General features: G+C 43.7%; 2 protein-coding genes across 7 annotated transcripts in view; both read right to left on the reverse strand.

Annotated features, from left to right (window-relative positions):
* Positions 1 to 1,524, reverse strand: part of plcg1 (phospholipase C, gamma 1) — a 34,429-nt gene extending 32,905 nt beyond the window's left edge. The window contains exons 1-2 of one of the 3 annotated variants that reach the window (XM_086124889.1): positions 1,265 to 1,524; positions 91 to 381 (exon numbers count right to left, since the gene is read on the reverse strand). In XM_086124889.1, the coding sequence (XP_085981015.1) occupies positions 91 to 307 (217 nt within the window). In that variant the 5' untranslated portion in view covers positions 308 to 381; positions 1,265 to 1,524. Of the gene's footprint in view, positions 1 to 90; positions 405 to 1,264 lie in introns of all 3 variants that reach the window. The other 2 variants (XM_086124897.1, XM_086124907.1) reach the window with 2 other exon arrangements.
* A 3,432-nt stretch (positions 1,525 to 4,956) lies between these two features.
* On the reverse strand, positions 4,957 to 22,490 carry ncoa6 (nuclear receptor coactivator 6). 4 transcript variants are annotated; one of them, XM_086124938.1, is made up of 18 exons: positions 20,525 to 22,490; positions 18,251 to 18,574; positions 14,569 to 14,724; positions 14,333 to 14,455; positions 13,806 to 13,928; positions 12,896 to 13,708; positions 12,638 to 12,769; positions 11,318 to 12,318; positions 10,980 to 11,212; positions 10,770 to 10,885; positions 9,939 to 10,324; positions 9,616 to 9,849; positions 6,532 to 9,490; positions 6,343 to 6,393; positions 6,222 to 6,252; positions 5,759 to 5,800; positions 5,395 to 5,531; positions 4,957 to 5,290 (listed from the first exon to the last, which is right to left on the reverse strand). In XM_086124938.1, the coding sequence occupies exons 2-18, from the start codon at positions 18,531 to 18,533 to the stop codon at positions 5,244 to 5,246; spliced, it is 6,867 nt and encodes a 2,288-aa protein (XP_085981064.1). In that variant the 5' UTR covers positions 18,534 to 18,574; positions 20,525 to 22,490; the 3' UTR covers positions 4,957 to 5,243. The 4 variants fall into 4 exon arrangements, 3 of the variants coding, with proteins under 3 accessions (XP_085981064.1, XP_085981046.1, XP_085981055.1); XM_086124920.1 differs by having other exon boundaries at positions 10,980 to 12,318; XM_086124929.1 differs by lacking the exon at positions 5,759 to 5,800 and having other exon boundaries at positions 10,980 to 12,318.
* Between the last annotated feature and the right edge of the window lie 6 nt (positions 22,491 to 22,496).

A 22,496-nucleotide genomic window follows, 5' to 3' on the forward strand; every position in this document is an offset into this window, starting at 1 on the left:
CGTTGTTTCAATATCGGTTCATGCGGGACTCGGATCAAAGTCGAAATGTTGGTATTGTGACAAAATACAAGTGTACAAATGGGTACTCACTTTCTCCCTCTATTTTGTCTGTGCCCCGGGTCCAGATAATGGTCCTTGTCTCCAGCTTGACCTGGAAAGTTCTCCTCTCTGGCCTCTGAGACTTTTTGGAATAAAAAAGTGTCAGCACTGTGCCCAGTTCCAGATCTCTGTAGAGGTTGTTCATCTCTGCATCGTTGTCCATCCACGTAACAGGCCCATTGGAAAAGAAGCCTGAGGTCCCAGCCATGTTCACTTCCCCTGTTTGTTATCTGTTTCCTTTCAGAACAATATGCTCAGCGCAGGCCTAGTAGACTGAGATACCTACAACAGAAGGAGGAGTAGGCCTGTGAAAAAACAAATTTCAAGTGTGTCAGACCTTTGCTTGCTTTCAACCATAGTTGACACAGCCAGGAGGAAGGTCCGGAGCTGAATAGTATTCATAACACATAGAGAAGTACATGTCTTATCAGGCAGCATGTAATCAGTGTTCAAGGTCTAATTAAAAAGTAGTTTGGTGCATAGCAAAGCTGGTAATAAAAATAATAATTTGGCTTTCGGTATCACAGGCGACATTTTGTCACAGAACTCATCTTTCAGGCAAAATAAACACAATGATCCATTGTACCGCGACATGATATGTGCAAGTAAAAGTCAACAGTCTGTTTTAGCATTTTGTGACCGAATAGTTTTTAAAAGTGACGTAAAAGTGTCAAGTGACGTTAGGACAAATACACGTAAGAAATCAAAGAAAAGAACATCTGGCAGTGAAGCGACCGCGTTTTGAAGCTAACCCAACGTATACAGTAACTTTCTGCTCAACATTTGACCGTACACGTTCCACTTTCAAGTCTTGTGACGGTTCAAACACATATTGGCGACGCGGACACGTTAAAGCGAGACAATATAGTTGGAAGATACACTTGGCTGCGGCTAAAGGAAGAGAGCAGCCGAGGAGGGGAAACAAGTGACGTCGTCTGGACATTTCCTCAGCGTGGAATCGCGGCCGGAGAGAGTGAGCTAGCATGTCGCTGGGCCACAGGCACAGACATGCTGTAATGCTTCGTTTAAGACCCTCAAATGGGCTCAGGTAGGAATAGCTACTCTTCCGTGTCTTGACGTGTCTCATTTCATATCTTCGTTGAACAAAAAAGTGGGGTGGGGGCGCGATGCGGTAGATGCTGTTCTTCCGTTGCGCTGGACTTACCACCGCAATCTCGGCCTGACCGCACATCTCTAACGGATGTCTGTCCCTCTCTCCCGTTTGTTGCCTTTTTGTGTTTTTCGTCCGCTTTTCCTGGATCTGAGCACCGCCAAGCCTCCAGGGAGGCTCACCAGCTCCCGTCGACAAAACGTCCCGTTTCGCCGTCTCTTTTCTGGCCGTCCATAGAGATGGACAAGCAGACCGCGAGAGCAGTGCGCAAGTGTGCTCTTTGCTCAAGTCACCAAGTGGCAGCCCACTCGATTCTCCTCATTGCGACCACTAGTAGCGTCAAAATACAAATAAAACAGGGCTTTTCCGGTGAAACCTTTCACAGTAAAAGTACTGCCAGCCGATGAGTCTGACAGACATGAACAGCTTTATAAAAATGACATGAGTTGTACAATTTACATGCCCTTCAACAGTAATTGTTGAAGTTTTGTAGGTGGAATTACTTTCTTGATATACAACTTCAGCTGTTCAACACTCCGTTGTCATATATTACGTTTCATAGTGACAGGTTTCCACTGCAGGCAGGCCAGTTAGTACCCGTACTCCTTTACGATGCTGTTGAAACACATGCAGAATGTGATTCAGCACTGTCTTGCTGAAATAAGCAGGGGCATGCATGAACAAGGCGTTGCTTGGATGGCAGCATATGTTGCTCCAAAATCTGTATACTGTGTACCTTTCAGCATTAAAGGTGCCTACACAGATGTGTAAGTTACGCAAACCATTGGCACTCACACAGCCCCATACCATCACAGATGCGGCTTTTGAACACTGCATCCATAACAGTCCGGATGGTTCTTTCCTCTTTGGCCCGGAGGACACTAGGTCCACAATTTCAAATACAATTTGAAATGTGAACTTGTCAGAACCCAGAACACTTTTCCATTTTGCATCAGTTCACCTTAGATAACTTGGGCCCAGAAAAGACAGCCGCGTTGCTGGTAAATGGCTTTTGCTTTGCATACTAGAGTTTTAACTCACACTCACGGATGTAGCACCGAACTGTATTTATTGACATTGGTTTTCTGAAGTATTCCTGAGCCCATATCCTTGACACACTGGTGGTTTTTGGTGCACTACCATCTGAGGGGTCGAAGGTCACGGGCAATCATTCTTCCTTGTCCGACTTGCTGCTTACAAGCAGTGAGACAGAGACAGAAAGACAGGCAGACAGACACAGGGACAAAGACAAAGAGTGAAAGAGACAGGCAGAGAGAGAGGGAGACAGCGACAAAACGTTTTCAAACACAAGAAATCTTCTGATGCACCCTATCTCGGTTGCCGTCTTGTTGACCTATTTTATTTTGATTCACACACGTACATCTACATTGTACACGAACCACCCTTAAAGCTGAAATCCATATGACCTTGCAAAACACAGACCAACCCTTTATCCATTGTGGTTAGAGGAGGAGGCTCCCCCAAAATAGCAGTGGGCCATCGGTTAGGGAGGGTGGACCATCTCTTCAGCATGACCTGGCCCTCCAAACAGCAAACTCAGTCAGCAGTTTTTCTCTTCTCCTTTTCCCCAACACTGTGAGGGAATATCCTGCCTTTATGTTGCCAAGGTAGATGTTGCTCACCAGGGAAAATTGGTACAGTGATGTCTTGAGATAAAAGTGAAATTTGCGTTTTTCCAGAGATACGGGTCTTCGACTACGACTGCATTTTTGCTTTGACTTGGGACCCTAGACTTGAGACAGGAGTGCTCTAAGGTGGCAGTCAACTCAACACACTTCACGTTAATTGGCAAATTGTGAGCAATTCATCAAAAAACACGTTTCGAGCTGCTTAACGTCAGTGCCAGATGAAGTTTTCCTGTCAAACTAAACATGAATATCACATTGTGTATATGAAAAAGAAAACACATACAGTATCTAAACCTTTTCATCTGATATCGTAACTCTCATGCGAATTAGTATCTACTGTATGTTGCGTTGATTTAACCTTTCAAGCGGTGGATTGAATGCAAACAGAGAAGCAAAAGTGAAGAAAATCAATATAATGGCGACACAGTGGAACGTCCGCCTCACAGTAAGAGGTCCAGGATTTGATTCCGGCCCTTCCTGAGTTGAATTTGCATGGTCTCCCTGTACCTGCGTGAGTTTTCTCAGTGTACTCCGGTTTCCTCCCACGTTCCAAAAACATGCACAGGACGTTGACTGGGTCACTCATGAAAAAAAATGACGCAAATTTCACGCCACCCCATGGAAGTTTGCAGGGCCACTAGGGGGCACCGCAGGACCAGTATTGTGAGACCGACTCCCCTGGAAAGACCTGAGCGGGTACCGTAACCGAAAACAACAAACATGGCGTGTTTTCACCCGTTGGTGAGCTTGATTGAATTTTACTTTGAAATTGGCTTAAAACACAAAGATATTAAATCTGTTCTTGAGCTTATATGCGTTTTCCAAATGAACGAATGACATCTGAAGCGAGTGCTTAACAAAAGAGCTGAGCCGGAAGTACAAAAACGCGCATTTAAAAAAAGAGAGAAAAAAAAGTTTTGAGATATCTCGCAAACCTTTGCAAGGGAACGCAAAGGTTTTTTTCCCCCTTCCATGTCCCCTTAGTGAAGTGAAGGCCCGGGGGCCAGATCTGGCCTGCGACGTCATTTTATGTGGCCCGCGAAAGCAAATCATCTATATCAACTTCCATGATCCTTTCTTAAATCTGTACCAAAATCTCAAATTGTCTTATGAAATAAAAACGGTGACATTGTGCAATAATTTTGTTACCCTGTTTATACTCACTTGAGCAATAATTGAACAAATACTTGACTGATTTCAACACTCGTGAGCCATCTTTTTTTTTTGTGTACAAGTAATAATACGATGTGATGAATAAACATTTCTTTGCTTTCACGGTCCTAACGGCTCTCCGAGGGAAGATGTCTCAACTCAACTGTATTTATAGAGCACTTTCAAGCAGCCATCGCTGCATGCAAAGTGCTGACATGGAGCAACTAACATACAACAGTAAAGCAATCTGTAACAAAGACGGTAGAAAGCACCGAACAGCAAAACCAAGAACAAATCTGAGTCATGCTGAGTCAAACTCCAAAGTGGCCCCCGACAAAAATGAGTTTGACACCCCTGCCTTAGGGGCTACGTAGAAGGTTCGATTCCAGGCCCTCTAAATTGTGCCAGGTTAGATTCCAGGCCCTCTAAATTGTGCCGAAGTGCGATTGTTATTGTGAGCGCAAATGGGTTGTTGGTCTATTTGTGAGGATTAGAAAATGAATGTAAAGTTGTTTGTTCGCCGTTAATTCAAACTTCGGGAGCAAATAATTGTCCATAACAGGGCTGACATCAACTCACTATGTGGTATACAGTATACATTTAAACGAGTAGTAAAACAGATGACTGTCAGTGCAAACAGCTGTGCAGGATGCAAAGCCCACAAAGCTTTACTCTCTGAACAGACACGGATTGCGCATGTGCGACCAAACTACACAATGTCTGTTATTAAAGCGTCGTTGGTGGATTTTCATCTTGAAGTCAAAATGTAAAATCACAGACGGCACAATATCCAATCTGAGTCTCGACAGGGGTAAAGAAATGCTTCATTTTAACATTTTAGAGTGTGTTGCATGGCTTTAATGTCTAATAAGGAGCAAATCTGCTTTGATCTGTGCCTCGCTATACCATTTGTTATGACTAACTAAAATTCATTTGACACACTAAAACAGTAGAAAATTTAATTCAGTTTTAACAATTTTGCAAACAAGACAAGCTCCATTATCAGTCTAAACATGATTAATCCAGCATGTAACAAAAAAACATTTGCACACATTTTAACTACAATCTCACATTACAGGACGGACAACGCATGTCATTTTTTAAAAAAACAATCTGTACATGATTTCTTCCTCGAGTAAAAAAATAAAATAAAGGTTGGACAGAGAAATCCAAATCAAGTGATTCACAGCAGAAAACAGAAACATAACAGTGGTCAAAGCAGAATTTTGCTCCTATTTTGACTTCCTTCGTTTGGCCTGAGTGGGGCTGGCTCCAGTTTCTGTTGAAATGTAGATAATAAGTTACAAGTAGTTGAAATGTGGTGTGATAATTAAAATTCTGATTTGTGAGTGTACGGCATTTATTCACTTGTGCTTGGGTTACCTTTAACAGCACCAGCAGTTGTTCCAGGCCGTGCTGATCGCTTCCTGACACCACTTTCTGCTACTGGCTCTTCCTCCACCTCCTTCTCTGCTCGAGAACTGCGTCTACTCGGCCCCTTGGGTTTCTCCACAGCAGCCCTAGGAATAGCAGATAGAAGACGAACAAAGAGAAGAAAATAAAACACAGCATTATTAAGAGGGGATGAGCTTAACTCTGCGCTACTCAGGAAGATCGAATACCCCGCAGGATTCTGCTGTTTTTCCTCATCTACCACAGATACTGTCCATCTTCGTCCTGACAGCTCCTCTACGTCAACATGACCACTGCTTGTGTCTTTGCAGCGCAAACATGTTCAAATACATACCTTGGAACTAAGTTGATGGGCGTCTTTCTTTTCTTTGCCCATCTGTGATAGAAGTGGAAAAACAGCGGTAAACTATCAACTGTGCTGAACAAACATGGCTTCACTTCCAAATTTTTTAATACAATCCCCATCAAGGAGATGGGGCCATGAAGGTCAGCGGAGTTGTATAACCTAGAAGTAACCTGAGACATGTGTAGGTATAGTTACATGCTCATCATACATACCATGTCCCGAGGCCACGAGGCTCACTGATTTTCACCACATATCCCTCGGCAAACAACATGACCTACCGGAGTTTCAGTAGAGCGAGAAATTTCAAAGCGTTTTTTCTTCGAGAGCACAAGGCTTAGGCCAACTAAGATAATCATTAATAAGGAGTATTTTTGTAAATCCCAGCTCCACAAGTATTCAAATAGGCACGTAGTCAAAGTAACTGCAGCACTCATGTTCTGAGGAATCTTACCCCTGATCAGGACTTGTTAAGATCTCTTCACCTGAAAGGACAGAAAAAAACCATGTCCGTTACCTAATTTCAAATGGGATCACATAAAACATTCTGTATCTAAATAAAATGACACACTCACTTGTCTTCTCAACAGCAACAGGTTCTTGTGAAGCATCTTGCTGAACAGATTCTGAGGGAACACGGATAGATGAGTCACAACATATTCAAGAGCGAGAAACAATTGTCAGTACAAAAATACGTGGGCTAGAGTTTGAGGACACAGAAGTACCAAGCATCCAGTACGATTTATCTAAGACCTTTTATTTACCTGGCGTGGTCTGAATAGTTTCAGGAGGAGCCAGTGCTTGTGTAACAGCAGGCTCAAAAGACACAGGTCCGGTCTGAGAAAGAGGAACTCTGCTGGTGCTAGCAACAGATGAATTTGTGGGTGGGGTCTCGTGAATCAGTCCAGGCATGGCAACAATTGGAACCACGGATGGTACTGGATTTTGTACCGGACTGACTGTAGAGAGCAAGGATGTAGAGGAGACTGCAATGGTGGTACCAACTACACTCGCGATGGGATTTTGGGACGTTGCAGCCTGGGTGCAGTTTGGCAAGGAAGGAGTAGGAGGCAATGGTGCCTGTGTTGGAACAGTAACCTGCCCAGGAGCCGAAATAAAAGAGGAGATTGCTGGTGTTGTATGGTTTGGAGTGGCATGAGTGGTGTGGGCCACTGCAGCTTCACTTGGAATAACGGAACTAGCAGAAGGGTGGAAGACATGTGGTGGAGGAGCAGCCACACTGGACACTTGAGCAGGTATCCGAGAATCAGCTGTTCCAGAAAGAGCTACGGCCACCTGCGCCGGCTTACTTTTTAACTGCGCAGTGGGAGCGGCAGACATGAGGCCCTTTCGAAGTGTGTGCATACTGCTAGGGCTTGTGCAAGGCGGAGATGCAATGGGAGGTTGGAAAGAGGTGGACGTTGAAGGGCTTGAATGAGATGGCTGGCTGACTGCTGAACTTGATTTCTGAGCGTCAACTATATTTTCAACTTTAAGAGCCCCATGGTTGATTTGCTGAGGACCTGAATGTGCATCAATTGGGGTGGCTGAGGAGACATTGGAGACAGTCTGAAGGTGTCCAACGGTGCTTCGTACAAGTTGAGATGCGCTTATGTTTGCCACAGAGGATTGTGTAGAACTAGTGGCGGTAGAAAGTTGGATGTTTGGCGTAGATACTTGGATAGGTCCCACCATAGTGACTGACTGAGAAACTCTTGTGGTATTGGGCGACACAGACGTACTTGGGACTTGAAAGATTGGGTTAATAAAAACAGGGGTGGTGGTGATAAACTGAGGCGGTCGAGTTACAGGTGTCTGATGTCGGATATCCTGCGGCCGAATATTCTTGTTTGGAAGAGTTACCATTGTGGAGACCACGGATGTAGGAACTTGAGATGTCGGTGCAGAAGTCACTGGGTTAGGTGTGACAAATACGGTGATCTGGTTGGGAGGAATTGAGCTGGATGAAGCAGGAATCTGTATGACTGAGTGCACACTTGTAATAGGTTTTGGGCCCATGCCGGGTTTGAGCATCACGCCGGCTTGGTTTGCACTACAGCTGGCATTAGAACTGCTGCTAACTGCTATCGAATGACTGCCCTGAGTGGAATTAACTGGTTTAGGGCTTACACTCTGGACAACATTAGTGTTAGTGAAGGTAGAACAAAGGCTAGTCATTGTACTCAGACTGGAACTGATACCTGGAGAGGATAATGGGTTTTGGTTATTGCTAGGAGCGGTATTGAAGGTCACATGAGGATGCATGCTGTGACTGCTAATAGGAGCTGACACAGGAGGCTTGGATTTAACTTCTGATTCATTAGGAGCGGCAGCAGTAGCAACAGGGGCGAGCGTGTCTGTACTCTGAGTATTCAAGTGATGTTGTCTCTCTGGATCCATGGCTGACTGAGGGCTGTTTTTTGCCATAACGTCCCGAACCAAAGTACCATGCACAGGTCGGTGAGGCTTGTTCGGGACGTCCAGAAGCTGGTTCAGAGAAGAGGGAGCAGCCCTGAGAGCCACGGATCCCCCAGAGTCCTGCAGTGGTGCTTTGTGTGTTGACTTCCTATCGACTGTCCCAGCTTGCAACTCCAAGTCAGATTTCGGCTGCTGAGGAGCGGGAGGACGAGGACTTGTCATTCTTGGTGCAGATAACTCCCGCACAGGCTGAGGATGTGGTTGAGGCTGAGATATTTGACGTTGCTCGGATGCCATCATTATGTGACTTTCTTTGATGCCCTCAGGAGGGTTACCTTGTAAACCATGGAAGGGACTCTGGGTTTGTTGCGTCTCCATGTTGCCACTTAATTGTGACGCCATCGATACTGGACTTGGTGTCACTGAAGTAGGACTTTGCATCATAGTTTGCCCCTGAGCATTAACCAGCTGTTGAGGTTGGGGAGGGCATGTGATGGCCACTTTTGCCCCCTTCTGTCTTCCAGGACTTGGTGTGGTTGACTTGCGACTCGAAGCTGGGCTTGACCTACGACTATTGCTAGGACTAGCCCTTTTATTCTGTCCTCCAGAATGCTTGTCGGGTTTAGTGCCTGCCCCACCAGTACCAGTCGAGAAAGGTTGCTGACTGTTGCTTGTGCTATTTCCACCACTTCCGCTGTTGCTGTTGTTGCCTGGTAAAGCTAAGTTTGGAGGTGCCTGTCCAATGGCTTTCAAAGTTGTTGGGTTGAGGCCCTGTTGGTCAAATCCTCTGTTTAAGTTTGTCTGCCTAGGTGGCAAAGGAATGTTGATTTTAGGTGGAAATAGCCCTGCAATTGAAGCATTGAGCCTTTCTGGCGAAAGGTTGATTTCTGAGGGCTCAGTGCTTGGAGGACGATTAGTTGGGGTGAGGGGGTGATGATATGGCCTGGGGCTGGCCCTGTTGGGAGTTTTTGGTCTGGAACTCTGTGAAGTTGTGGGAACGTTAGGGAAATGAATGCCAGACATGGGTCCTCCTTGTTGAGGTTGAGTGGGCAATTGTTGTTGTTGTGGACTGGCTCCAGTGTGCTGCGTCACTGATGATGGAACAGTGCCTTGCTTCATCACGTGTGTTGTGGAACCCTGGTTGGCCATCATCTGTTGGGTGCCATTTCCAGGCTGCATGCCACTTTCTGCACCGCTTGGTTTATCTTGCTTTGGGTGGATCCCAGATGTTGTCTCATCAGATCCAGTGCCTTGGGGACCCTGCGTCGACTCAGGGAGGGACATTCGTCGTGCAGCACCTGCAAGCTGAAAGCCAAAACACAGTAGAATCGACTCATTTCAAATATAGCACACACGTAGTAAAATGTAGTTTTCTTTAATAGTTCAGTCATTTTAATCACACTTTCCATGCGTACGCCACTTGCCCTCACCTGGGGATTTATGATCAAGGGCATCCCTCTTGCTTTGTCAGGAGACTGCGCTAATCCCGCATGTCCTTGAAGGCTGATCATGACAGGCATGTTCCCTTGCTGCGAGACCGGGAGTCTCTGTGCCTCAGGTTGATTGCCAATGACACGAGGAGGAAGTTGACTTCCTGAAGCGCTGGACATGCGATTTTTCTGCTCTTGCTGTATCTTAAGCATCATTAACATCTGCTGCTGTTGCTGTAGTTCAGGGTTGAAAATCAAGCATCAGTTGATCAATGGATATCTACTGCATATCGTTAAATGCTCTCGTATATCACTACAATTACCTGTTGTTGTATTTGTTGCTGTTGACCCTGCTGCTGTTGCAGCTGATGGTGTACCTGGGGTTGTCCTTGACCTGTGGTCTGTGGTCCTGTCATACCCTGCTGCCCTTGAGGATTCTGGAGACCTTGCATCTGCAACTGTTGCATTTGCTGTTGCTGCATCTGCTGCTGTTGTAATTGTTGCTGCATTTGTTGTTGTTGAATTTGCTGCTGTTGCTGTTGAATTTGCTGCTGCTGCTGAATTTGCTGTTGTTGAATTTGCTGCTGCTGTTGGATTTGCTGCTGTTGTTGCAAGTGTTGAATTTGTTGTTGTTGCTGCTGCTGCTGTTGCATAAACTGCATCGGTACCTGCTGCAATATCCTTTGATCACCTGGTTGACCAGTGAATACTTGGGCAAACAGATAGCAAATGGAAACATGTCAACATATTTACAAAGAACATGGATATAACTGGACATAAGAAACTTGACATCACTGGCGGCATGAAGACCAACAACTGACCCTATTTAAAAACGACTTAATCAAACTGAGAATAACTAGCCTTCGCTCCACGTGCAGTCACTCACTATTTTTGTCCCACCCACCCCTGCTTTTTTAATATCACCTGAAATCATGCCACGACTATTCTGCTTTACGATGCTGCTAAAACTCAACTGACACTACAAATAAGACACTCAGGCAAGTCATTCATTTCGTGTCTGAGTATCTTAGTCCAAATTCACCTTTAAAAAGGTCATCAGAAAATAGGTTTATAAGGCAGTGCTGTCAATCCCAATGCTTTACTCAAACCGGTAATTGTGACATATTTGAATGAATAAACCAATTCCTAAATACCTGCAGGCCTATTGGGAAAGTCAGCAAGCTTTTGGCCCGAGTTGTCCAGGCCCAAACTCTGCTCTCCGGCAAAATTTTGCAGTTCAGAATCCTCCATACCACCCACATCCAGACCTCTAAAAATGTAAGGAAAAAAATCAACTTGAATCATAATGTTAATGTCCAATTTGCTTTGAAAAGTGGCTTTTTGTTGCCAATAAAAGTGGTTACCCAGGTCCCTCGACTTGCTGGGGGCCTTCTCCATCTTTTGGCTTCTTCTTTCGGGCAGGTTTCTTCTTTTTGGGTTTGACCTGATTGCTTCCAGCAGCTTGCTTTCCTCCTGGTCCAAACTGGCTGGCTGAGATATCACTCTGCAGGAGATTTACCAGCAGGGGGCTTGTCAATGTTACATCTTTACTGACAGGAAAACCACCTGCCTGTGCACAAGGTCCCCCTATAGGAACCTGAGCCGGGAATTGGGAGTTAAAGTTCATGCCATGACCTGCAAAGTGTCCATTTCCCATTTGCATGTGCTGAGGTCCCCCAATCATGCTTTGAGCCTGCTGTACCTGCATATCAGGGACCATCTGTTGGACCCCCAAATCGCCTGTCCCACTATTGGGATCTCCCAATTGATGTGGGTGTGGTTGAGCTGTCTGTTGTTGTTGCTGCTGCTGCTGCTGTTGCTGCTGCTGCTGCTGTTGCAACATTACTTGCTGCTGCTGTTTCTGCTGCTGTTGTAACTGCTGCTGTTGCAACTGTTGTTGGATCAGAGGGTGACCAGCAGGAAGCCTCAAGTGTTGTTGTCCATGCATACCCATCATCTGATTAGGATTGACAGTAAGTGGAACCTGTTGAGGCTGCTGCTGATTCATTTGCTGGTGGTGGTGTTGCTGCTGAATCTGTTGCTGTTGCAGTTGATGCTGCTGTTGCAACTGTTGTTGTTGAATATGAGCCATTTGCTGCTGTTGCTGTTGTGGTGTCATTGGCTGTGGGCCGACTTGGCCCTGGAATTGAGCCATGTTACCTGGAACGTTTGGTGAAGGGCCACGCATCATCTGGCCAGGCATAACCCCAGAAGGTATTTTTCCTCCAAATGGCTGTTTGTTGCCTTGCATTTGGCTTACAACCATTTGTTCCATCATGGAATTTTGCTGTTGCTGCTGCTGCTGTTGTTGTTGCTGCAGGAGCATTGCCTGATGTCCTTGGCCTCCAACCATCTGACCCTGCCCATGAATCACCCCCTGGCCTTGCTGAGGCATCATTTGCTTGGGTGGGGTCATCCCTCCTCTCTGCCCTTGACTGAGGGGCCTTGAGAGGACAGTCTGACCTCCACCCTGGCCTTGAACCATCTGGCTGGGGGAGGAGGACACGGGTTGGGCCTGATGCTGGAGGCCCAACATCGGCGTCTGAAGGCCTGGCTGCTGCTGCTGCTGTTGTTGTTGCTGTTGCTGGGTCATGCTAGACCCACTAGCTGTGCCCGGGGACTGACCTGGAATGCCACCTTGTACACCCATAACATTGGGTTGGGCATGGATTGAGTTTGGGGTTGAGGATGACTGCTGGACTCCTGATGCATACAGAGAAGGAAAATATTGGCAGTTTACATCGATCGCTGTTGAGAAAGCGCTATAACAAAGATGTAACTGCTTCAGACAACAAAGTGTATGCAGAAAAGTGGTAAAGATTGCACGACTGTCTGTGTCCTATGTGTTGTGTTATTTTTTACTTCAAAATGGCGCCGCGAGAGTGGCTGCCTTTCCAGTAGCTCCTACATTTTGTTCTACTTCTTCCTTTCATTACTTTGCTGCTGTGAATTGGGAATTTCTCCATTGCGAGACTAATAAAGGTTTTCTTATCTTATCTTATTGTAATTTAATGCATTTTACCTGTATGAGTCAATGTTTGGCTACTCTGTAGCTGCTGACTAGATCCTGCACCGGGGACTCCTGACGTGGTGGTGCCCACCTGACCTTGGGCAAAGTTTTGGGTTGGAAAGCCCATTGGCCTCTTCGGTATACCTGTTGGTCAAGATTCATTGACTTGTCATCTCATGTATAGCAATGGCAAGTAATTCTAATGGTAAACAGTAGATCAGTTTACATCTTTATACACGCAAATATGCCCACCAAAGAAAAGTGACCAACCTGGATGAACTTGTGTTCCAGGTTGTCCATGTTGAGGCATTCCTATGAATCCTTGTTGCATGTTACCTTGTTGGTTGAGGGTTGCTCTTCCTGGTGAGCTAACACCCTGTGGAAAACCCTGTGGAGTTGTAGGTCTCGGAGCCATCATTGGGGGAGTTCCAGGTGAACCCTGTTGAAAAGGAGATGATGACGACCCCGGGGATTTTGCAGTGAGATTCCCCTGTGGGCCACTAGTGGGTGGAATGGGTGGAGGTGGTCTTGGTGGTCCTACGACACCACTTGGGACAACCTGTGGGGCTTTAGGTTGGGGTGCAGCAAACTGACCCATTGCCATCTGTTGTTGTTGCTGCTGCAATTGTCCTTGTCCCATTACGCTGAATACCTGACCTGCCTGCTGGCTACCAAATGGATAAGGTGGTGGAGGGTGACTGGGCGTCTGAACTGTAGTAAGGGAAGGAGGGCGTTGAACCATCTGGGCTTGAGGTGGAGGCTTCCTCCAGGCAGGACCTCCTTGGGCGGCCGGATTCTGGAGGACTCCAGAGGGGTTCCAGCCAGGAGGTATAGCCATTTGGCCCGGTTGGTTGAATGGAGGTCTTGCTCCAAGCTGAGAGAGTTGTGCTTGCTGTTGGGCTTGTTGCTGTTGGTGATGTTGTTGAAGCTGCTGTAAAGAAGCAGGGTTGATTGGTCTACCAGACTGCAAAGCCTGCATGTGATGGGCAGCCTGGGGAAGAATGGGACCATGGGGACCAGCCTGTTGATGCTGAAGTTGCTGCTGCTGAACTGACATGCCTGGCATCATTGGATCCATGACATCTGTAATAGAATGTATAATTTTTGACAATTTTAATCCTGTCCTTTAAATGTTCACTATAAAATATCTCTGAGTACACAAAATTAAACAGTCAAAAACCTGGCCGTGAAGATGGTCTTGGAACACGAGGATGCATCTGTCCACCGTTGCCTGGCATGAGAGCTTGGCCTGCCATGGCTGAGCCTGTCGGGACCATCGAAGGATTTGACATCCTCACTCCTACTTGGGAAAAAGTAGCATATTAAACTACAGTGGAAATAAAAACTTGACATACTCCTGTTCAAATGCCAAGGTTTTTGTTTTTATTAAAAAAAAAAAAGAAAAGAAAACAAATGACAACAAAAAACAGACAGAGAGAGAGAGATGGATGTAGAAAAAGTGTAGAAATTATTCATGTTGGTCCCATTTTTCAACTATCGCAAAAAGGGTCAACAAGGGTGTGTAAACTATATTACCTGTAAGCATGCTAATTAATTTTAGCCAATAAAGCTGTTCAGAAAATGAATGGGTAAACAAATTTACAAAAAGTCTTGATGGAAAATTCCATCACCAAGTTCAACAGGTCGAGCTAAAACAAACAACAATTCTCAAACTGTTTCATTGTAGCAGCAAAAAAGCAGCATTACCCGGACCAGGCTGACTTGGAATTCCCACATCCATTCTCATTTGGCCAGCTGCTCCAATTGGTCCATTAACTCTGACTTCTTGTCCCCGATTTGGTCCCCCTGCAACGTTGATGGCCCCTTCTCCTAAACAATGGAGGAAACGTTTATGTCTTAACACTTATTGTTACTCTTATTTCGACTGTTTGATGCAGGAAATGTATGTGGAATGGTCTTGCACTAAGATCCATGTATCCAACCTTCAATTTGCACAGAAAGAATTCCCAGGTCTCGGAGCTGCTGCTGGTTGTTCTGAGCGAGCAGCCTCAGTCGTTCAGCAGCATCCCGTGGAATGTTGAAGGTAACACGCACACTGTTCCACGGCTCAACATGCTGTGGGTGAAGCATCTTTGATTCTAGAAGAGGGCAGAATACAACTTCCAATCTATCTGAAATGTAATTGGGTTGGGATTTTTCTTTGAACATAGATGAGAAAATAAACTATTAAACACCCTTCTCCAAAACAAATGACTACCATGAAGCCAACACTTAGTTTAGAGATGCATGATCCGTTACAAGTACGCGAACGTGAATAGAATTGCATATAAACACAATGTAATTGCTCAATTGATCACAATCAGATGCAGTCATATGGAGCTAGATTTCAATGCTACGGTGAAAAGACCAAATGGCTTGATTAAAAATTACTGGTACTGTAAATTTATGGGGAAACCCACTCATACAAATCCCATTTAGGTATGAGCTGAATCATACCAAGGGTAATTTGCACATACGCTGGGCATTCGAAGCTGTCATGGCATGAAAGATCAAGGTGACAAGTCCGGTCCAACCACTTCAGTCAGCCATAATTTTGCTGATTCAACGTCGTTCTTTCTCATGAAACAGTAAATGTTCAATTTTCAAGTCTCTCAGAATGATGTCCTTGGGCCGTTTGATCACCAAATGGATCTCTGACTCCATCCTGTCCAATAAGCATCTAGGGCATAGGTGTCAAACTCAGGTCCTGGAGGGCCGCTGCCCTGCATGTTTTCCAAGTCTCCCTGTTGCAACACGCCTGATTCAAATGAACAGGTTCAATGTCAGGCTTGCGCAGAGCTTGCTGATGATCTGATCATTTGAATCAGGTGTGTTGCAACAGGGAGACTTGGAAAACATGCAGGGCAGCGGCCCTCCAGGTCCTGAGTTTGACACCTATGATCTAGGGAGTCAATGTGTTCTCCCAGTTCTCGTGAGGCTGTGCGCAAACATCCTTATTTTCAACACAGACTTGGTTAAGTACTGTACTGTAAGTGCTGCTGAAGTTCCTGAGCACGATATTGCTTTACTCTGATTTTCATTCTCGGTAACAAATGGAGACGGTGAACAGTAGTTGTTCTTAAAGGGGAAGTCAAGTCAAAAATGTTCTTGTTATATAAGTTTCATGCGGCGCCACAAGTCTAAACGTGGTATTCTGATTAATATTGTGTTTGTGGAATATGAATTAAGCAGCAAAATTGACCCCTCCCTTTTTTTTAAAAATCCATTTTAGCGAGCAGCCATCTTCTCACTGTCAACTGAAAAATGGCATCACGGTGCCAAAGGTGAACATCAAATGACTAAACCCAGAAAACAGGTGAGCCGTGATTGGTTGTAACCTGAGCCCTTAGGCACTGTGATCAAGAGGCAAAATGGCTGCCTCCTGAGATGGCTAAAAACAAGTGGATTTTGCTCCTTCATTCATATTCCACAAATGCACTTTCAATCACAATGCCGTGTTTAGACTAGTGGGGCTGCATAGATCATATTATTGTAAACACATACTGTATATTGACTTAACTTTTACCCCATTGTAAGTTTCAGCCTTTGTGTGACTGTGGACACATCTTCACGGGAAACTTTCAAAACAGATAAGAAAAATATTGGTTGCCATCTCAGTTTAACCCTCTGGACATCACTTTAAATGATTGATGATTTTAAAATGCCACCTGTCAAAGAAGACATTTTCACTTTGAGAAAGGCATCTGTTTTTTAAAAGTCATCACTATATGGCAAAGAAACAAATAGTGTACGACATTTTTAATTTAAGATGATGCAACATTACAGGGCATCATGCATAATTAATATTTTGCCAGTAACAATGCTCATTGTGCCACTTATATACTGCATACATTTATAACCCAAGATATATTAATCAGTGAAAGCTTTTTTTTAAAAAATATTTTTGTACTTGAAAGTTCGTCTCTGTTGTATAGTCACTAAAAGTACAAACCAAGTCCAACGGAGTTGGTATGCTGTGTTAAACATGGCTAAAAACAGAATAAAATGATTTGCAAATCATGTTCAACCTATGTTAAATTGGATATGCAAATATCTTGTCTTCTACTAAGACAAGATATTCAATGTTCAATCTGATAAATGTTCCTGTTTTTGCAAATAATTAACTTTTGAATTTTATGGCTGCAACACATTCTAAAAAAGCTTGGGCAGGTGGCAAAAAAAGACTGAGAAAATTGAGGATGGCTCATCAAACACATGTTTGGACCATCCCACAGGTGAACAGGCTAACTGGGAAAAAATGGGTGCCATGAAGGGGTAATAATATAAGCTTCCCTGAATTCACAAGCAAAGAAGGAGCGAGGTTCACCTCTTTGTGAACCACTGCGTGACAAAATAATTAAACAGTTTAAGGCAGGGGTGTCCAAACTCGGTCCTCAAAGGCACTGCATCAAAAACTGACATCAATGTGTAAAATATATCATCACCACATGAGTTCAGGAACACTTCAGAAAACCCATGTCAGTAAATACTGTACAGGTCTGCGCCACATAGCCATATGTGCAACTTAGAAATTCTACTATGCAAAGCAAAAGCCATTTATCAACAACACTGAAGTGCTGCCGGTTTCTCGGGCCCGAGCTCATCCAAGATGGACTGATGCAAAGTGAAAAAGTGTTCTATGGGGTCTGACGAGTGCACATTTCAAATTGTTTTGGGAAATTGTGGATGTCATGTCATCTAGGCCAAAGAGGAAACGAACCACCCGGACTGTTATGGACGCAAAGTTCAAAAGACAGCATCTGTGATGGTAGGGGGCTGTGTGAGTGCCAATGGCATGGGTAACCAACACATCAGTGAAGGCCCCATTAATGCTGAAAGGTACATACAGATTTTGGAGAAACATATGCTGCCATCCAAGCAATGTCTTTGTCAAGGACACCCCTGCTTATTTCTGCAAGACAATGCCAAACCACATTCTGCGCGTGTTCCAACAATGTGATATCCAAGAGTGTGGGTATGAGACTGGCCTGCCTGCAGTCCAGACCTGTCTCCCATTGAAAATGTGTGGCGGATTATGAAGCGTCAAATACGACGGAAGCTGTACATCAAGTAAGAATGGGAAAGAGTTCCACCTACAAAGCTTCAACAGTTAGTGTCCTCACTTCTCAAATGTTGAATTGAATTTTAAAAGAAAAGGTGATATAACAGAGTGGGAACATGATCTTGTCCCAGCTTTTTTGGAACAAAATGTCATAAAAAGTTGATTATTTTCTAAAAACAAAGTTGATCAGTTTGAACATTAAATATATTGTCTTTGGGGTGTATTGAATTAGATATAGGTTGAAAATGATTTGAAGATAATTGTATTATGTTTTTATGTTTAACACGACATCCAAATGTCGTTGGAATGGGGTTTCCACTAAAGGACAAAGTAATATAAAATTCTATTTTTCTATTTCTATTCTGCCTGTAATGTACATTTTTATTTTATTCACGATATAATTTTTGTATTTGGCTTTCGGGAATCAATTTTTTTTTCTTTGCCCAATATCATCCTCTGCCTAAAACAATCCAACGCCAAAACAAAACAATCCATACTGGCTGGCTACTGCTAATGACAAGTGCGTTGGATTATAAAAACGGTTTTAAGTAAAGGATACTAACCCATATCAAGCATGCTGGGTATACCACTGAGGACAGTATCAAGTTTAATTGTGAAGTCTTCATCTTCCATACTCCCTTGAAAGGCAACAAAAACAGTAAAATGTGCTGCTGCCCCAATGCTGTCTTCTGTGGCATCTTGGTTGTTGTGATCCTCTTCGGTCTCAGGGCTTCGGTGGCAACTGTCAACGTCATCACCGACGCCAGAGTCCCAGTCGGAGTCACTGTCACGCTCCAGGTCCTGGGTCTGTTGGGACAGCTGAGGTGGAGTGCCTCGATGAGCCATTCTCCTCTTTGTCTGGGAGTGGCGTTGGAACAATCTTTACACTAAAATTCCACACGAGAAAAACAAGCGATTATGATTCAATCCGAAGGCTGATACTGTCAAATGCTCAGGAGACGAATCAGCAACGCCTGCACAGTTTCAATACACCATGAGCCAGATTTTGCAATACAGTCCTAGAACCTATAGTAAGTGACTAAACCCACAATCATTATGGAGAAAACTTTAAACTGATGACCCGGGGATTTTCTGAAATGCACATTGACAGGCCACAAAGCTTCTTCAACCATGTTCTCATGATGAATGTTTGGATTTTCTTGAACAAAAGGGAGTGATGGTCAAATGAAACCGACAGCTTTAAGCTAGTTTCCGACATCCTGAATATTACTACTCTGAAATGGCGCTACAAATATCATGGAACCGATGATTTTCCAAGTGTCATATGTCACAGAGCATAATGATGGCACGAAACACTTTGGTGGCTGTCAAAAGGACTATTTTTTAGAGCACGGACATTTGTTAAAGAAGATGAAAAATATAGTCTGGGGAGGGGCACCCTACAAACCCGAGAAGGTTGGATTGGGGCACTTTTCGCATGAATGATTAGGTAAATCACCAGTCAAGACATGTCAAGTCTCATTGAGTGAACCGTTTGATTGCAGAAATCCTCTCAAAAGTTTGTAAAACATAGTTTGCATATATCGCCTTGTATAATTTGTTGTAGATGGGTGGTTCTCAGAAAACATCGAGACGACTGTTAACGATTAGTCGACAAGCTAAATCATCGCTTGTGGCGGCCCCAGTGTCCACATGTTCCAGTTTTTCAACTGAATATCTTTGTATGGAGGGAATGAAGCTGTTCAAGTGTAAAAAAAAAAAATAAAAAGTAAAATAATTTGGTACTTGAGTATATGTTGTCCATGTAACAATCGTACCAACACGTAACAACAGAGTAGAGGGCAACATTCAACAATATCCTGCAAACAAAGGGGCGCATGAACTACCGGAATCTTTATTTAATCATAGCACACTGCAATAAATTTTGATTGAAAGCAACATGATAGCATTTGTAACGATTTTGCACAAGTTCAGTTTTGGACTCAAATGTCACACTCCTGGACCAGGTTTGCAGAGAACCACTCATTTGTATTGATTAAAATATATTTTCTTTTATTTCACCTGATTTTACTCTGCTCTGTGCTGCCAGGTCGGGAATGCAAAAGAGCTACTTTGATTACGTTTTTTTTTTTTTAACAAAATAATGGACCCCCAAAATACAGCCATGTCTGATGTTCATTGGTTCATTTTCAATACCTGTACCTTCTTATTTAGTATTATGTTAGATTCAAAGTTATTTGAACCATTTTGTCCGCGTGTACGACAAAGTCTTCAGGATAAGATATTGAAACACTCCCAGTAAAACAGTATTATAGAATGTAATTGAACACTCATTGTTTTCCTCGGATTTGTGACATTCAGAAATCAGAAATATTGCAGCCAGCAAAACACGTGTTAACGCACAGTACGTGTGATGCTGAGCGTATGTGCTGACTTATGAAAGGCTTGGCATTATCTTATCCAAGCTGCAATTCAAGTAATTATAATAAAACAGATTTTAAAAAACCCTCAAAAGGTCGGATAACATGATCGGCCCTGGAGTAGCAGGCCTTGGCACAAAGCCTCTGTACACGGGGGGGGGAAAGAAAATAGAAATCCTGTATTAATCTATTTTACATTGCTTTACGACAAGCTAACTGGTTGTGGAAGGCCGAGTTACACATTCGAACAAATCTAATTTATAACCATGCTGATACTTTGGGTATCCACGCAAGCTTCAATTAGCAATCGCTAGCGACGTGCAGGTAATTCAGCGCAAACGCTTCGAAAAAAATCACATAATAGCTTTAGAATTCTTTATATATATTTTTTTAAGGTTACCACATCAGCTACGCATTATTCGTGGCATGTTACTTAACAATGAGAAAACGACTTACCACACATTGTTTTCTGAAAATAAATTCGACCTGTCGACATCTGCTAGCCAAATTAGCTAACAAAACAGGGATAACGAAAAACACGGCATTACGCTCAGAGTTTCCGTTTAGGCTTTTCAAAATAAGTGAATGAAGCATAAGCGGCGACAGTTACTTAAATCATTACATCAATCCAAACGAAATAAAACTTAACTGTACACAATATACACTGTACAAACGTTTTCAGGAATGGCCGTATAGAATCTAAACATAAAAGTACTAGTAGTATTAAATCATTGGAGTACTTTCATATAAATATATACAGTGCGTGGGGAGGATATTGAGTTGTATGAAAAACAATCACATAAAACATTCACATATGGTGCATGTGTCCATGGCACTGGACAGACGAAACAAGCATCAAAGCCATATTGCACAATTTAAGATTAAATTATCACCAGCGTACACTAAAATAGAACCACTTCAAGAACTTGACAATAGCCGTTTTCCAACCTTTATGTACACTAACTAAAATAATTCCAAATATAAATAAAAAATCTGAGGTCGAATGCATTAAAAAAAAAACTATGTACGTGTACATACAGTTACAAGTGTGAATGACAGTTTTTGGGGTTAACTTGCAAGTAGGTCAAACAATTGTTGGATTTGGCGTGGCCTTCCTCTGGTGCAACAATTTTGAACTACTTGGCTTGTATGTTGACGTGTTGATCAGTATTAACACATATTAAAGTGCTTGAGAACTCTTTGCACCATATGCACAATTGTTATTGAAAAAGACTTATGCATGACTGTTTACTTTAAAATGCTTAACAACTCAGTATCATTTGCACAGCTGTCAATTTAACAGGACTAATGGTACCCTAACATTGCTCAATGACTTTCTACTGACAGTATGTGCTCATGTCCTAAATACAATACAATACATGCTGATTTATGAAGCGCTTTCACAACAGCTGTAACAAAGTGCTTAACAAAACAGTTAAAGTAAAATAATAAACACAACAGATAACATCAAACACGGACAGTCGTGCAGTCCTAACCACTTTTCCGTCACATGCTTTGTTGTTTGAAGCAGTTTGAGATGAAAGAGGAGATAATCAAAGTGTCTTTTAACCAGCGGATCAGAGACGTCATGCTCAAAATGTGCACACGTCGGCTACAAGCTAAGTTTCAAAGTCAACATGAAGCTGTAGCATCCAGTGACAAAAAAAAGAGATTGGTTCACTTCTCCTGTCCCATGGAAATCCATTTCAATTCCAGGCGGCGACTCTCGGTTCCAAATACGCATCGGCGCTCTGCGCCAACGCTCCTCTCTCCTCATCCTCAACTTCAGCAACCATCCATCCAGCCGCACCAACGCCAACTGTCCAACAGCGCCGACATCTCCACTGAACAAAACGGGGTTGTGAAAAATGCTGCCCATTACAGGCGCAAAAAACGCAAGCGCCCCAGGTCTGTCCAGCACTGACAGTCAATGGCGCCGACATTCCTCCCAATCAAAATCTGTGCTGGTACAGGCGTGCTGCCGAGAAGGCGCAACCACCAAGCACAGATACTTCTCCTTTGACGAACGTTGTGGCCAAAAAACGCTGAAAACAGTCCATATCAGGTCCACACGATGAAACAACAAACAACGTGACAAAACAAAAGACAAAAAGAACAAAAAAGCAAGGCTCTTGAAGAGCACTTGCCAAAGGCTGCCTACTCGGGTGCCATCTTGGAAAACAAAAAAATGTCTATTGTGTTATATTGGGCCCTGCGATTGGCTGGCAACTGATTCAGGGTGTCCCCCGCCTACTGCCCGAAGACAGCTGGGATAGGCTCCAGCACCCCCCGCGACCCTAGTGAGGATCAGGCGGTTCGGAAAATGGATGGATGTTATATTGGCTTGTTTGCTGGACTAGTGGAGTGGCTACAAATACCAGAAACTAATTCATTTGTGTTTGAAACATACAGTACTTGGTCAAGAAAG

The sequence above is a fragment of the Hippocampus guttulatus genome, chromosome 1, assembly GCF_054856545.1.
Source record: "Hippocampus guttulatus isolate MCC_2025c chromosome 1, RoL_Hgut_1.0, whole genome shotgun sequence".
NCBI lineage: Eukaryota > Metazoa > Chordata > Actinopteri > Syngnathiformes > Syngnathidae > Hippocampus > Hippocampus guttulatus.